Here is a 17,011-nt window from a genome sequence, read left to right as displayed (position 1 = left end):
TCGGTATGTTCAGGGACTGAGAACAACATGCTCTATTTTAATTGAATATTTTGTTTTAGCAAAATAATGCATCTTTAAAAATATCTTGATTAACTTCTCTACTGAAACTTCTATTAGGTAGACTGCCCACAGGAAGTAGCTTTTAAATGATGGAACTAGAAGAAGGTGTTTGCTAAAAAGCAAAGGGAGCAACATTTTGGTTTGTTTTGTTTTTTGAGACGGAGTCTCACTCGGTCGCCCAGGCTGGAGTGCAGTGGCACTATCTCGGCTCACTGCAACCTCTGCCACCCGGGTTCAAGCAATTCTCCCGCCTCAGCCTCCTGAGTAGCTGGGATTACAGGCACCTGCCACCGTGCCTCGCTAATTTTTGTAGTTTTTAGCAGAGACGGTGTTTCACCATCTTGGCCAGGCTGTTCTTGAACTCCTGACCTCGTGATCCACCTGCCTTGGCCTCCCAAAGTGCTGGGATTACAGGCGTGAGCCACCGCGCCCAGCCCCAAGAGTAACATTTTATTCTGCCAAAAATGTAAAGGCAAAGGAAAGAGTATCTCCACAGATTAAGATTAAATTCGCCTGCTATTTGTTTCAGAAATGTCTGAATTAAAGCGAATATAATACACATTCACTGCCAAAAAAAATGTTTAAGGTCAAATGGTAATGTACAATGAATTTTGTTCTAGTTTGAAAAAAACTTTTCACTGATCACAGTCATTTCAATTGTAGAATTAGATAATCCCAAACCTTCCTTTTAATATACGAAGGTATACAAAACATGTCATGAAAAGCCAGTGAAAATCTGTAAGGAGAAAGTAATTTATGGGTCAGCCTCTACTCCTTACCTTGCATTTGTCACATCTCTGACCCTGCACGTTGGCTCTGCACTCACACTGTCCAGTTTGACTGTGGCAAACCTCAGAGAAAGAGCCACCGGCATTACAGCGACAGGCTGCAAAGAGAAGAGAGACCTGTGGTCAGGAAAACTTTCTAATAGTCTTAATAGGCTTGTTAAATAATAATATACCCCACATGGTAACATGGACGCCTAAGTTCAGTAACAGAATGTTTTCTGATTTGTTAAGTGCCCTGTTAGGCATTCTATCATTTAATCCCTATAACAACTCTTCAAGCTGTAGGGATAATTCACATAAAGGCTTTAGCATCATGTCTGGCCCATCATATGCCATTAAAATATTAATGTCATCATCATCATTCCAATTTTGAGCATGAAGACACTGAAATTCAAAGAAGCCATAGCTTATACAAGTCCACATGCCTGTTGTGTCATATAGATGAGTCCAGAATGTGACAGGAACTTGGAGTTCTTGACTCAAGGTGTAACACTGTTTTAGTTCTTTACAGATACAACAGGGTAACACTTAAAATACTATTATCCCATTGTAAGTAATGCATATTGACTTTAGAACTAAAATAATTTTGAGGAATTATCAAAATTAATAGCACCCCTGGCATAATTTTAATGTTACTATTAATCTAGAAAAATTCAGTTAGTTTTTTTGATTTAATGATTTACTATGTGCCAGTTTTGTGTTAAGTTTAAAAAATTGTTTGAGGTGAAATAAATATTTATGCCTTTTTTAAGATTCAAAAGTTTAAAAGACAACAAAAACATCATTTCAAGTATCTTAAGACTATAGCATTATAACCTTTAAGAATCACTTTTATTTTACAGTTTATATGCTATCTCCAAACATAGAAAACATATTTCATTTAAGTAATCTTTTGTCTTTTTTGCTTTGTTATAAAGCTGTCTGAGGTTATTCTAAAACGTAGAGTAAATCAGTCTAAAGCTTAAGTGACCTTTTCACAAATAGAATAGTAATTAATTGTTTACTATGTACCCTATATTTTTAATGGTACATATAATTGCATTTATATCAGAATAAAAATACAAGGAGGAGATGACATGGGAATTTAGGCTACTCATAGATGATTTTGTTAAATTTCTGAATATTTTGATTTGAACACAACCTAAAATTATGCTATAAACAGGTACTCTATCAGCCTATGCTAATATTTTATTCTCCTGGCTCTAGGTTCTCCTTTTAAAAAACAAACAAATAAACAAACAAAACAACTGCTTTTCTAAAAACTGCTTAATTTATCTTCCAGCAAAGTTTGTCTTCAGTGTCTGCCAAGGGGATACTAGAGCAAGGGCCATTGAGAAACTGAAAGAGCCTACGGATAGTCTATAGCTGAAATACAAGGAAAGGCTGAAAATTTTTCCTTTAAATATCCATTTTCATCTGATTTATGGAATTTGTATATACTTTTATTATTTTATGAAAGTTTCTTATGCATATCATACATTTTTAAAATATCAAATTATTTAGACTTTAGAAGTCACTTTTTCTTGGAGTGTAAACTACAAAATTAAATTTACCATAAATATGATGGTAATTAATTAATGTTATCGTAAAAACAACAAAGCAGTATAAAGTTTTGCTAAAGTGTCATTTTAATGGAAAAATATGACACCAACGATATACACAAATTTAAAATGCAAAATATATTTCTTTGTAGTGGTGTACTTTTCTTGAACAAATCTATAGGTAACCAAAATAATGTATTTTCATGAACTTTCTTTCCTTGAGGTTTTACCACTTATGCATAGAAGTGATATTGTATCCATGAAAAATTATAAAAATAAGTAATAAATGTGCTTCTTATACTTTTAATTGTGATTATATGGCAAAGAGCATTAAAAATTATAATCACATCTATACTCATGGCAAGTAGTATGAAAACTGGTAATGGTCAAAATGTTTTTATTCTCACATTCTTTTTTATGTTCTTAAGACTTCATGCCATGGATCCCATAATAAATTACCATAATAAAATAATCCCATAATAATTTTCTACCATAATAATTACCATAATAAAATAATAATTAATTACCATAATAAAATAATCCCATAATAAATTACCATAATAAAATTAGTGGAATAATATCCCTAACTTTATGGGGGTGGGGGTTATTGGAAGACAGGATAAAATGTCAGTAAATGACTAACTTAGCCTTAGAATTCACTGGTGAACAACTGATATGCACAGCTACTATGAGCACTGCTACCAAAGACAGCTACCATGTGTGAGCATCTCCAGGACTTGGGAACTCACTGGATACCCTCTCTGTGCCAAATCCTTTAGTCCCCACAGAAAATTCATGACTCTTTTTGTAGACTAGAAAACTGTGTCTCAAGGAGGTCAAATATCTTGCTCAGGAGCACACAGCTAGAAAATGTAGATCCTAGATGATCTGTGGGAAAGGAAGAATTTCTTAAGCTTTCTATGATTTTACACATTTGTCAGGAATCCAGTGTTTAAAGGCACTGAGCTGTTGGAAGTTTTGCTTTAAAAAAAGATCAATTTACAGGTTATATTAACAGCTGCCAGTTGGTCCAGAAAGTGATTTGGTTTTGATTCAACGAATTATCATTATTAAATAACAAAAAGCTAGAACTCATCTTCTAAACCTGTGATGAGAGAGACACATTTCTTAATGAAATAGGGTACCCTACTGGGTCTTTGGTGCTTACAGTAGAGTTGATGATAGGCTACATTTACAGTGGTTACTATAATTCTGCATGTCCTGGGACCCACCTGAATAATCGGAAGAGTCTCTCACATAAATTTGACAGAAATGAATGGATAGGCTGGTCTCATAACCTACTCTGCTTAAACATTATGATAGTAAATGAAGCTGATGATGGCCAAATGCTAACATTGGATTCACTTTCCATTTGATCTTCTGCAACAAGATCCGCCTTCATATTCTAATCCCACTGACATTAAGGATTTGGAAATTCTATGTAGTATTAATACAGCAAAAAAGGTAAAGGGGGAGAAATGTATTATACTAATATGGATGAAGCCCTAGAGTAGCTAATTTTGTGGAAGGAAAACACTGAAAGAGCATTCTAGAAATAGTCCTTAAATGACTATTATGAAACTAAAATGAGGTTAATCATTCAACAATGACAAATGCCTGTGTGCGAAAATATTGGCAGAATTTTATACCTATTACAAAATACGACACTGTAAAGTTAACATATGAAAGCATAACTGATTAACACCTTCTGATGGCTACTACTGAAATATCATGGGCAGAAAAAATTATTTAAAGCAAGTGATTAGAATTGAGATAAAAAAATGGATACATGGTGTCTAATATGCAAATTCTTCTTTCCTGCTGTGGACATAAGTTCATTAAAAAAATCTTCCTTCCGCATGTAAATAAAAACATGTTTATCATTTGGAAAACAGTGATGCTTCAATACCACAGCAATTTTAAAGGTATTTACTCTATTAGTTAGTACAAGGAAATGTTCTGGAATATGCAGACTCTGTATATTCTATGCATCTATCAACCATGTATTCCACATAATTTCCTACTCTTCAATCCACACTCAAGAGCTCATCAGCTACTTTGAGGTACAATACATCAATTCTGTCAGGGGCATCAATAGTTCAGGACTTACGCTGACAGTTCTTTGCATCAACTGCATCTCCAAAATATCCATCAGCACAGAGCTCACAGTACCGGCCTGTTGTACCTGGTTTACATATCAGACAGGAGCCAGACAAGCTGTCACAGCTGCCAGGGATGGAGAAGTCAAGGTTGTCATTGCATTGGCATGGCTGACATGATCCTCCAGGTACAGAGGGTTGTCCAAAATAGCCTTCTGCACACCTAAGGCAAGAAATTTCATCAGTGAGCCTTTGGGGGGACCTCAGTTGGGGCAATGTTTACATATTTTTCATTCTCCCCTTCTCCCAGGATGATGGATTTTCCTTTTAAGTGTTCCTTTTCTCAAACGCAAAGTGATTAAAAAAATGTTTTTCTACAACTGCAGTGTAGATACAAGATGATATCCTGCCAGCCCACTAGTAATTAGATTTCAGCCCGAAAAAAATATATAATCTTGTCACTGGCACTGAAAATGAGACCAAAGCATAATAAGAATCTGCTGCTGGCACTCTGGAGGAATCCAGGTCCATGTTGGAAAGCCTTTGTAGTACAACACATCATATGTCTCTACTCCAATTGGTTATTTTCTCTACAAATATGTAAGGTTCACATTTTTTGTTGTTGTTGCAGCCAGAACTTGTTATGAGGAAACAGGCTCGCAAGGAAATTCAGTAATAAGAGTTCAGAATTTATTAACTAGAAACTGTGACTCAGAAGATTCTTATTAATTGGATGGGAGCTGTGGGTATATCTGAATTAATAATCTATTTGTATGTATTTGCATATGAATTCAGAGGCAAATTTTCATTGAAGGCTTTACTAAAGGGAAGTCTGAGAAAGCATGCCTGCATATGATGGGAATATGCCATAAGGTGATACTGAACTGTGCCTGCCAACTCTATTAGCAAACTCCAGGTCTTTCTCCCTTTCTTTCTTTCTTTCTTTCTCTCTCTCTCTTCCTTCCTTCCTTGCTTCCTTCCTTCCTGCCTCCCTCCCTCCCTCTTTCCTCCCTTCCTTCCTTCCTTGCTTCCTTCCTTCCTCCCTCCCTCCCTCTTTCCTCCCTTCCTTCCTTCCTTCCTCTCTCTGTTTCTCTCTTTCTTTCTTTGTCTCCTGCTCTTTCTTTCTTACCAAAAACTATTTATATTATATATTATATATTATTATATATATTATATAATATATAACATAATATAAAACTATTTATATAATATATTATATTATTGGAAAAACAAAAGTTTGTTTATAGGGCATGGCAAAGAAGATTTTTAAAAACGATAGCAGCAAATTTTCTCTGACCTAAATGTTATGTTTTAAAATGCAACTTACTGCTACAGGTGTGCAGAAACGTCCTTATAGGCAGCGCCTATTTATATTCTGCTCTGTCTTCTCTTTCAATGACATTTGCTCACACTTTATACTAAGCCACATTTGCCAAAGGAGAAACAGAACAGGGCATCTGAATCTTATGGTCAGGCTAGCTCTGTTATCTTTGCCATCTTATCAAGATAAAGTCTTTTGCAGCAAGTGTCAAAATTGAAGGGGATCAAAAACAATGTGGGAGAATATAATTTCCTCAGTAGTACACCACTTTTATGCTCATCTACTCACAGATATGCAGTCATTATTTAGAGAAAGGCTCTCTACCATTTGAAATAAAAATGGTTTAAATCCAGTACATTATATTGAGAGTACTTTAACAAATCCCAATTCTGGGGCAGAGCCATTAATTTGGTGCAGATACATTGATGATTCTAAGTTTTCTAGAAAATGTGTAGGTACTTAGGTACTATAATTCATAGATTTGATCTTTTATCATAATTTTTAAAATGAAATTACTTATATTCACAAAAGATTTTATACACTTATGAGTTGCATAAATACTGCTTAGAAGAATATTGCCAACCACAGATATAATTGTTCGTTAATTCTGTATTATAAAATATGCAATAAAATTTGAGTGCATAAAATTCCCCCAAAATCCCTTCAAGAGAGGCATTTGATAAAGAAGGAGATTCTTTTGAATTTTAACCTGATTCTTCTTGTCTTATTTAATATTCAGAGCTTATGATCACATCCACATATATTCACATCTCATTTTGTTTACCACTAAGAGAGTGACTTTGTGCCACTGGAATAAGGATATACAATGATCATTATCACAGCAAACGAAAACCTATTATTTTCAGCTCACTTTCCTCAAGATGACTTACTGCCCTTCGGAGAGATAGATTTATATAACGAGATCTGGGAATTTTTCTTAACTTAGATAGCAATTAATAAGACTGAAATTCTCCATAATAAAAAAAACTCATTTCAGGAGGAAAACAACTATAATTAAATAGAATAACTAAAGAAGCATCTGTCTTTTATTTATTTTTTCTTGCAGGACATGTAAGGAAAATTTGTGAATATACGTGATAGAAAATTCATATGCCATGTTACTGAAAGTGGGACTATTTTCTGCAACACTTCAGCACATTACTGGTGTATGGGTGTGTGTTTCTATACAGAGAACAGTATTAGAGATTTCTGAAGGTGTTCCATTAGGAATTAAAAAGTAATTTGAGGTCAGAGAATATAATACTGCTAATCATATAACTTTTATTAATAAAAATAGTGTGTTAGAGTCTGATCAAGTTGGATTCACCTAATTAAAATTAGTTTAAATCACAGTCCTTTGGTTTTTCACTCCACCAAAAAATAATTGTAATGTGAAATGTCAAGCCCTCTCATTTTCATATGCAAGGCAGAATGAGTGCATTTTAAAAAATAGTTTATCGAATGAATGCCTTGCTAGAAATGGACATCTTGACATAACAAAGGCATTGTTCCTTTCCACATCTGTTAACTTTTTCAAATCAAATTGCAATATTTTGAAAAAGGACCGTTTAAATGTAAATAAGACTCCAGATAACACATGCAGTTATTTGTTACACTTGCTGCTATTGATAATTTAGGAACAATGTTAGAGGGAGGGAGGGAGAGAGGAAGAGAGAGAGGGAGAGGTAGAAAAAGAGCGGACATGCAGAGAAGCAACAATGAGAAGAAAGCAACCGCACTGATGAGACTTTTGTCTCATTCTGCCCCATCACTTTTTCAGCAACTTTTGGCTAAAATCACGGCCTACATTTCTATTATCTATACACTGAAAACAATGAAACAATATAATGCTGGCTTAATCTAGCCAAGCCAATTAGAAAAGCTCTGGTTTCTCCCAACCCATTAAAAAAAATCAGCTGAGCACTTTTACACGGTACTAATACAAATAAGGTACAGTCTTCACACTACAGTCCATGGAGAATGAATACCCATTTTAAAACGTAGCAGTAGAACAACTGGAGATATGCAAATGCTATTATGGCAGCACACAAAAGGGCAACCAACTCAGATTAGGCCCAATCAAGGACATTTTCAGGATGATAGTGCTGACTTTTGGGAGCTGAACAGGGATTAGTTAGTCTCGGGTGGAGGAGTGAAAGGGCTGCAATCTTCCAGGCAGAGGGAACAGTATTGGCAAAGGCACAGAAGAGGGTGGCTGCTGTATAAAGAGGCATGGCTGTAATGCTGTGTTCTTACTTCCTCCCATTTGACATAATCAGCAAAAGACTGAGGGTGTTTCCCTGCTCAAATGGTGCCTTTTACAAGTTGGAAGAAATTGTCCTTTCTAGACACATGCAGAAAAAGTAAACAGACTAGACACCCAGGGACTTCATGGAAAAGAAGAGGGCAAACTGGATTCAAGCCCTCAATCTTCCCCTTCCCTGAGTGCCTTTGTGCAGTGTACAAACTGCACAACCACATATGAGTGGCCTCTTGACACCTCAATTGGAGTCACAATTTTGCTAACGGTAATACAAGTAGGTATAACTGCCCCTCCTCTGTTATTTCTGTAGCACATGCTCTGCATTCAGGACCCAAAGGCACAAGGAGACTCAGAAGTGAATAGAAGGTCCCATGAGCATAGTAATCAGAGGGGTGATTAGACTTGATTCGAATTCAGACATTCTGAAGCCGACAAAATCTAAATGGGATTTTGGAACTGAAATTTAAGATTCGAATTCAGACATTCTGAAGCAGACAAAATCTAAATGGGATTTTGGAACTGAAATTTAAGAAACAAAAAGGAATTTCTTTGATATCTAGTATGAATCTTGAGGATAAAACTGTAGATGAATTTTCAAAATATTAAGTAATTAGATTCAAATACCTTCCACATTTTCAGTGGCAATTGTGAGATTAGTCCTGGCTTTTGACCCCTCTCTCATCACTTAAGGAGGAGTTGTTAAAAATTTGCCAGCTGGGGAGCGGGGAGGGTTTAAGAAGTCTATGTATCCCATTAAGTTTCATGTTGTCCTATAGAATCCACCAGATGAACTTGCCTGTCTTTTTGAAATGCCTTCTCCATAATGTATGACATGTTGCTGAGGTTACAAACTTATTCTGAAAGTAACTTAGTGTCCGATCAGGCAGGTATCCTCAGCATTTGACTCACTTTTAGCTCAATAGTCTTTTTAATTGGTCTTGATATTCCAATTGCATACTTAATCTCTTTTAGCCCTTCAAGATTCTGTCTCTTTGTTATTTTTGTTCTCCTCTTGTCCAGATGATAAAAGTCTAGAATCTTAGCAAAGGTATCATCATGAATACCTTCTCCCCTCACTCTCTGCCTCTTTTTTTCCTTTGTTTAAATCATTCCCCAGCCAAGCAGTGATACCTCAAAAATAGTGGTGTTTTGGCCCTAAGTGAATGTTTTCCAAGCTGTAACTAGTGTTCAACTTGTGACAGAATACCAGTCCATGTTTTGTTGTATCTTGTTTGGCCATTCCCCTGTTCACTGTTTCTCTTCACCCCCTCGATTCAAGAAGCAAGGCCATCTTGTGCTACATGTTTGAATGAAGGGATTTGACAGGGCAAAAGGCAGAGACATAGGAATCTGCCAGACCCCGAGCTCTGAAAGCCACCAGTTCCACAAATGTAGCTCATCCTTTTTCAAATAGAAAATGGGATGGATTTGGAAAGGCAGATGGAAAAATGATGATGGTAGAGATGTTGGTGGGTCTTAGCATGGAATGAAAGAAGCTGAATGATTCCTGTGCCTCTAAGAATGGAATGAAAGTAGTTGAGAGACTTTCTAGACCTGAAAGGAAAGGTAATTAGGAGGACGGAGAAAAAGGGATAGGTCAGCAGAAACATGCTTGGGTGAAATACTCAGTACTGGCTGGCCCTATCACATGTCCCCTTGCTCAACATATACACACAGACATTATACCCTCCCCTCTACCCTTGCATATAAGGCCTTTGGTACTAGGTAAGCTTAATAGAACTTTGATTCAAGCTGGGAGAGAGGAGAAGAAAACAACTTGAAATGGGCTCAGATTATGTTTCTAAGACGTCACAGTTCCCACATATAGAGAAAGGGGTCTCAAAATAGAAATTAAATTGTGATAAAGACTATAAAGTTTTAACTCTTGTCTCACCTGAGCTGTAGTCTGAGATATATTCTTGCTATATAGTTAAAGCAGAGGGTTTATGGCCACATAAGTTTAGGAAATGCTGAGCTAAACAAATTGAACAGATTTCTTCATTACACACTGTAGGACATGCCAGAACTTTTAACATGCAAATGGATGCTTCCCAAACTCATGTGATCACAGAATTCTTTATTCCAGGAACATCTACAATTTGGGAAATGTTGATTTAGTTTTTAAATTCTGGTCTTATTTAGATGATGTGCATAAGCTGATCACACAAATCACTTACAGAATGGTTTTGATTACAAGATTTTTAATGCAACCAGTATCTCCTCCTTACCCTGACCCTTATCTTCCCTCTCTTCTACTTCAACAGGCACACCTCAAACAAAAAATGTTTCCCTCATATTTTAGATCTATCTAAGGTGTTCTTTTGGCTTACATAAATACAATGAAATTATAAATCTTAAATATTCCTGGAAAACCCTAATCTAAATTCTGGCTAGAAAAACATGGTATCAACTGTGGAAAAACTTGAGCTGGAGATAAGATATGCCATTCATTACACTGCATATGCATGTTGCCATCTTTTGAATCAGATTAATACAGATTTTAGACAGGAAATCATACTTTCTGTCAGGTATTTCTCTCCTTGGTGATTTTTACTATTCAAATAGAATTCTCCCAAGAATACAAGCAACCATCCTCACTTGCATTAAAGAAAGATGTGAGGTGCTGAGGGCAAGGATGGGAAAATGCATCTATTTATATCCAATGTCTAGCCTTGTACCCAGCACATGGTAGTTGCTAAACAGATGTTTGTTAAATAAAATGTAGGGTTTTAAATTATAGATGGTTCAGAAACTATTGTCTAACATGTATAGGGAGTATAGTACATAAAGCAAAGCAATATAAATACATCAGAGATCATGCTCACCTAGATAAGTGGATTTAATAGCCTTGTATGACAGAGCAGCTGTCGTTTTCCAGTTGCTAAAAAAAGGTTGCCTGTAGTGAACTGGGGGGTTTAGGCACTTGATGTAAATCTGTCTTGGCAATGATATGTTCTCCTATTATAGTAAGTAATATGCACATGCCTTTCTTTAAACACACACACAGACACACACACACAATTAAAGATATCTAGTTTCTTGATTGCAAATAAATGCTGCTTGTTTCATTTTTTTTTCTTTCATTCCTAATTTACAGATGCTTCCATACTCACAAATAGTACTTGTTGCTGCTAGGAACTGTCATTGGCACTTTGTCCACAGACTGCTAGTTGCTAGCTAAATTCTCTCTGGGTGATAGGCTCCTGCTTCATTAATTTTATGCATCCTGGTTGAAACAGGGGTGATAGCTGCCAAGATGACAGGAAAAGACGGGCAGAAACAGCCCTCTTCAGGGTTAGCCTCAGTGATGATGAGTGAAAGTAGGTCACTTCCTTTGCACCCCTCCCTCCCAGGAAGGGTGGCAGCAGGGACTATTTCCAGGGCTGAAACCAGAGGGAGGTTTTTGTTTTTGGCAATGATGTCAAGGGGGAAGTTTGTATCACTTTTATGCTGAGGCTGAATATATAGAAGAATTATTTCTTCAAAAACATTTCAGAAGGAAATATAATCACACAAATTACATAAAATAATACTCTTGTTTCCGCTGCAAAGCAACCCAGTAAAATCAACAGGAATTAAAATACTGGTTTAGGAGTAATTAGAAGAGGATATAAATCATGATAATAAATTACATTTTGTTTCTATTTTCAAGTATATTTAAAGTAAATTATGAACCACTTGCTGAACTATGAACTATGCATTTAAGCTACATTTTAAGGACAAAAAGCTAATTATGAAAAATAAATGGTGCCTACACAGACAGTAAGATAAATCTTAAAGTGCATGACTTTCCACTTGAGCAATACTTTCTACAAAGATTGTAGGTTAATACTTAACCTTTAAGATTAAAACATTAATCAGATATTCTCTGAGTGAATGAAGATTTATGAAGCAATTTCTGAAAAATAAATAAATTACAAAAATATAATGCATTTGTTTGACAAGTGCGTTGAGAAACTTTATTTCACCTCATTGAGTGTGGCCATTTTTCTCCAAAGGATGATGCAAAGGATGATTGTATCTGCGGTTTTATAACTCCCAAGGTAGAAATCATTTTGCAAGACAGTGTAGTATACTCTTACCTCTCACAGCGTGGTCCTGTGTACCCGACAGGGCATCCATCACAGATCAATCCAAGACTCCGGTCTAAATGGCACGTTGGGCTAAAGCTATGTTGACGTTGTTGTGGAAAACAGGGACAAGGAAGAAGGACATACACAAAGACATTAGCATTTTCTCATTTCTCTCTCTCCACTACTGCTCTGACAAAAGAGTACAGGCTGGTCATTCTCACCCCAGAGACAGAGATTAGGGTCTGGCCAATGGAGGATGAAATGACATTGCTATTTCTGCAGACGTGAATATAGCCCAGTGGAGAGCAGTATCCCTGTGACATGTTATTAACTGACTTTCGACTGCTCTGGGTAGTGATCATCAGTAACAAGTGGAAATGTATAGCTGCTTTTTAGAAATTCCTCCAGGCCTGGCACATATGCAGCCTCACATACTTTCTTCTGTAGCCAAGTCCCTCTGAATTTGAAGCAGCCTGGAGAAATTTGTTAGTGATTTTGGAAATCTCAGTATGTGGTAGTGGTGGTGGCAGTGCTTCCTTCTTCAGCTACTGCCATAGTGGGGCGTGCCTGTGTGCAGGCTGCGGCATGTGCTTCCTTGCAGGTATGCCCTCACACTGATGGAATCCTCAGGAAAGCTTTCAGAAGAGATCAAGTGTGCATATTCTACCTAAACTTATCATAAACCTAACCAAACAAAAGCAACCTTGCCATCTCATACCCTCTGGCATGTTTCAAAATTCACTTCTCTCTTTGCACATATTTCTAATTTGGGTCTGAAGCAATAGAGCTGAACACCAGATGAAGAACCAACAGAGAACTCAGGTGCTAGCTTTAGCTTTCAGCAACATGTTTCACTCCAGCCATGCTTCTTTGCCTTGTGAGAGGCACCTCTCATACATGAACCCCTACCCCAAGATTGACACACGGTAATGCGGTTCTCGACTGGCTCTCTGAAGGGCCATCAACCATTTTGAATTCTGTAAGGTCTGCTGCGCTACTGTTTTAAAGGGAAATGCCCTCAATTAATCTTTCTCTTATTATGTTTTCCCTAAGTAGATTTGTTTTCTATTATATATGACAGGGCAATTCAATAGAGACTTGCTTGATGGCTAAATGAATTAAAGACATAACAACAAATTAAACATTCCAAGTCCTGATTTGATCCTGCTCCTGACACTTGAATTACTTTGAAATACTTTCTTAACTTTGGTGCAGATCAGATCATGAACACTATTTCTGAATAGTATTTCTCTGGCTTAACTCAGGGTAGTTCTGTAAAGATTTAATAGTTCTTCCTATTTTTGGGATACTAGCAAGATATTAGGACCAGGTAAGTCTATCATTTTCAACATTTCAACTCAGTGGAAAGTCTAAATGAATCTGCTGGGTCAAGGAGATAAAGGCTGGTCTGGGATGCTTTGAATTTATAAATATTATCTGGATCAAAGATTCCACATTAAGGAGTTCTGGTAGCTGTGATGAACAGCAGACAAGACATACCCAGCGTGTGCACTGCGAGTAAAGAATCTCCTTTTATAAAGCATCCTGTACTTTGCTACGCATGACCCAAAGACAGTTCACTATGGGTGATTTTCTTGACAGGATTGTGATTGCACTGAAGATGCACAGGTTAAAATAAAATAAAAAAAAAGGATTTCCTCTCATCCACATCCGGTGATTTGCTGTTACTGTTTTCAGACATAAAAGTGAGAACTGCATTTTGACCAATCTCTGTAGCATATATATGTCTTCTTTGAAAATTGGCATTCTGTAACTATCTCATCATTTACTGAGAAACTGACTCCAACCAGAAGCACTGGGTTTCCCACCTCTGTGGGACTACACTGATTGAAAGAAAACCATACCAATTATTTTTTATAATCCTAAATCAGTTTATCATAACTCTTGTCAATGGTGGTTGACAAGGCTTCTGACATTTTTAAAAATATTTTATTTTATTTTATTTGAGACAGAGTCTTGCTCTGTTGCCCAGACTGGAGTGCAGTGGTGCAATCTTGGCTCACTGAAACCCCTGCCTACTGGGTTCAAGCGATTCTAGTGTCTCAGCCTCCTGAGTAGCTGGGATTGCAGGCAGGTGCTACCAGGCCCGGCCCATTTTTGTATTTTTAGTAGAAATGGGGTCTCACCATATTGGCCAGGCTGGTCTTGAACTCCTGACCTCAAGTGATCCACCTGCCTTGGCCTCCCAAAGTGCTAGGATTACAGGCATGAGCCATTGCACCTGGCCTTGACACTTTAAAGCTATTCATAAAATAGATTTCAGATTCTTAAATACACTCACATGTCAGTTAAAACCAACATAAGTAAAAGGTGCTCACTGACAAAAATCAACACTTTTTCGAGAAAAGAATTAGGCAATAAAAATATGTTAAATTTGACTAGCTCCTTACAGTTCAGAATACTTTTACAATTTTATCACATTTTCACAAAATCCTATGAGCTGGTTAGGGCAGGCACAGTTTTTAACCAAGGTCATATACAAAATTTCCAGGAGAATTTAGTATGGGATCTAGGACTTTAGATTCTTAATGTGATATTCTCTTCTTCCTATAACCAATTGTCATTGAAACCTACTGGTAAGAATTAAGTAAGTTTAAGTTTCTAGTAATATAGATACTCGACATAACACATCCAAATAAAACTTTCTCATAAAATATATCTGTATTTGTGCTTTGATATTCTTTCAACAACATAAACTGAAGATTCACTCTCTTATTGCTGTAATTGCAGTTACAGCTATGGCAGAGGATGGCATTCAACAACAAAAATAAAATTAGAGTGAGAAATAAACATGCACAATAAAAAACATCTACAGAATTTGCCTTGGCAAATGCAGTCACTTAGCACTGATTTTGGCCGAGACATGAAGCTAATTGTTCCGTGACACAAAGAGGAAATTGTGAGATCATCATTGACCTCAAGTGATTCCAAGATTATGTCATTTAACTCTATTTGGCTAGCTCCACACCAGCAGAAAATGTTCTTCATCCTGGATTATCCAAACCACGCCACAGGAAACACAAGAAAGCCAAGAGCAGCGGGCATTTTCCACAAATAGGGGAGGAGGGGAAGCTGTTATTGGGATAACCAATAAAAAGCTGGACATGAAAATAATCCCTCTTAATGGCTGAATATATACTTTTATTTTTATAATCTACTTATAAGCATGTATATATGTATGCATATATATGTGTACATACATGTGTATACATGTGACTATGTCAACAATCTATATATGTTTATGTATGTGAATGCATACATAAACAATTAACCTTGTTCTAAAAAGAATTTAATTCTATCTGTCAAAATATGTGCATTAAGAATAAAGCAAGGTTAAAGAGAAAAAAATACTAAAAAAAGATAAACTTAAGGGTGTATTTAGAATTCAAAATGCATGTTATAACGTATGTTCATTTGATAAGGGTGGATCAACATTTGGCTTTGAGGTTTTTCACAGCTAATGCAAAAGGGAACAATCAACAGGTAAATGATTCAGAGCAGCCAGAAGCCAAAAGCAAAACAATTGCTCAATAGAAGCTCAACAATTCCTGATTATCAGACATTAGGGAAACTTCTTCTGTGGGTCCTTCTGTGGGTCCTGAAATTCAGTTCTAACGTTAAATGCTCCCACAGAGAGTTAATCCAATACTCTAAAATAAAATTAAACACATATTAAGTCAATGTGTGAGAATATTTTGTGTGTCTTTAACTGTCATGCATTTGAAATAAAATATAATGAATTGCTTCTTGGGATTGTATGTGATATAAAACAAGCACTCCTTTAATAATGGGTATAAAATTAAAACTTCCATCATTAGGGTTAGAAAATCAGGGCATGTTCTGTATTTGCATACACAACAGGGGATCAGGACTCCTTTCAACTAATTATTATCTTGAACAGTTGGGTAGGACAAGAGAAACCATTTTGAGTGGCTACACAATGTCAGTGGAGAAGCTGGAGATGAGGATAATGAGAATATTCACACATAACTGAAAAGGGGCAGGGACTGAGAGGAAGAGGAGAAAAAGAAAAAATTCATTTACTTCATGATTTTGGTGTTAGCGTCACAAATTTCTGAAGTTTCTAAGTATTTTCTTCTTCAGTTCAATGATCTCTCCTACTTATTCTTAGGAGAATCATTAAGCAAACACTTATTTCTTTAATTACCTTTAAGTACTATGAAATCTGATTTAATCTCCACAATTGCATTTTTTAATTAGACTTGATTTATTTTCTAAGTATGTCTTTGAACGATACATTTCTCTAAACCTGTTTCCCATTCTGCAAAATGGAATAATATGATTGATTTGATAAACCCTTTTATACAGAAAAAGTATGAAAGCATATTGCCATAATAAATTGTAGATACGACTTATTAATTTTTTAAAAAACTTTGCCTTTTTTTTTTTTACAAATTTTTAAACAAATTAAGATATGTTGATTTAACGTGAAAGGTATTTAGTTAATAGTTAAAGAATTAAATCTGCAGTTTTCTCATCCTGCTCTAGTCCCTTATATTAACATAGCTGTTAATATAACTGTAACTATGTAGCATAATTAACATAACTCTTGCCAAACAGTGAAGATTTACTGATTTTTACAGTGAACATTTACAGTTTGTCTGACATTAAATTCTATTGATGTTTTTTTTTGCTTCTTTTCAATGTTTCTGTAATTGTTTCTATTACTGTAGCCCCATTGGAAGAAGCACAGAGAGGTGACTCAAAATATATGAGTTCCAATATTGGTTCTGCCACAAGCAAGCTGTATTATCACTATCAAGGCACTTAATTTCTCTGAACTTTAGTTTTTTCCTTTGGCATATGGAACCAGGAAGACCCATC

General features: G+C 36.1%; 1 protein-coding gene across 5 annotated transcripts in view; it reads right to left on the bottom strand.

The window, feature by feature from the left end:
* Window positions 1-17,011, bottom strand: part of LAMA2 (laminin subunit alpha 2) — a 634,923-nt gene that overhangs the window by 229,868 nt on the left and 388,044 nt on the right. For all 5 annotated transcript variants that reach the window (XM_016956287.4, XM_054686299.2, XM_054686300.2 and 2 more), the window contains 3 exons: window positions 12,155-12,241; window positions 4,500-4,711; window positions 840-946 (listed from right to left, as the gene is read on the bottom strand). In XM_016956287.4, the coding sequence (XP_016811776.1) occupies window positions 840-946; window positions 4,500-4,711; window positions 12,155-12,241 (406 nt within the window). The remainder of the gene's footprint in view (window positions 1-839; window positions 947-4,499; window positions 4,712-12,154; window positions 12,242-17,011) is intronic.

This window comes from Pan troglodytes, chromosome 5, assembly GCF_028858775.2.
Source record: "Pan troglodytes isolate AG18354 chromosome 5, NHGRI_mPanTro3-v2.0_pri, whole genome shotgun sequence".
NCBI classification, from domain to species: Eukaryota; Metazoa; Chordata; class Mammalia; order Primates; family Hominidae; genus Pan; species Pan troglodytes.
The sequence above is the reverse complement of the archived record's forward strand: the minus strand, read 5'-3'. Positions and strand labels throughout refer to the sequence as shown.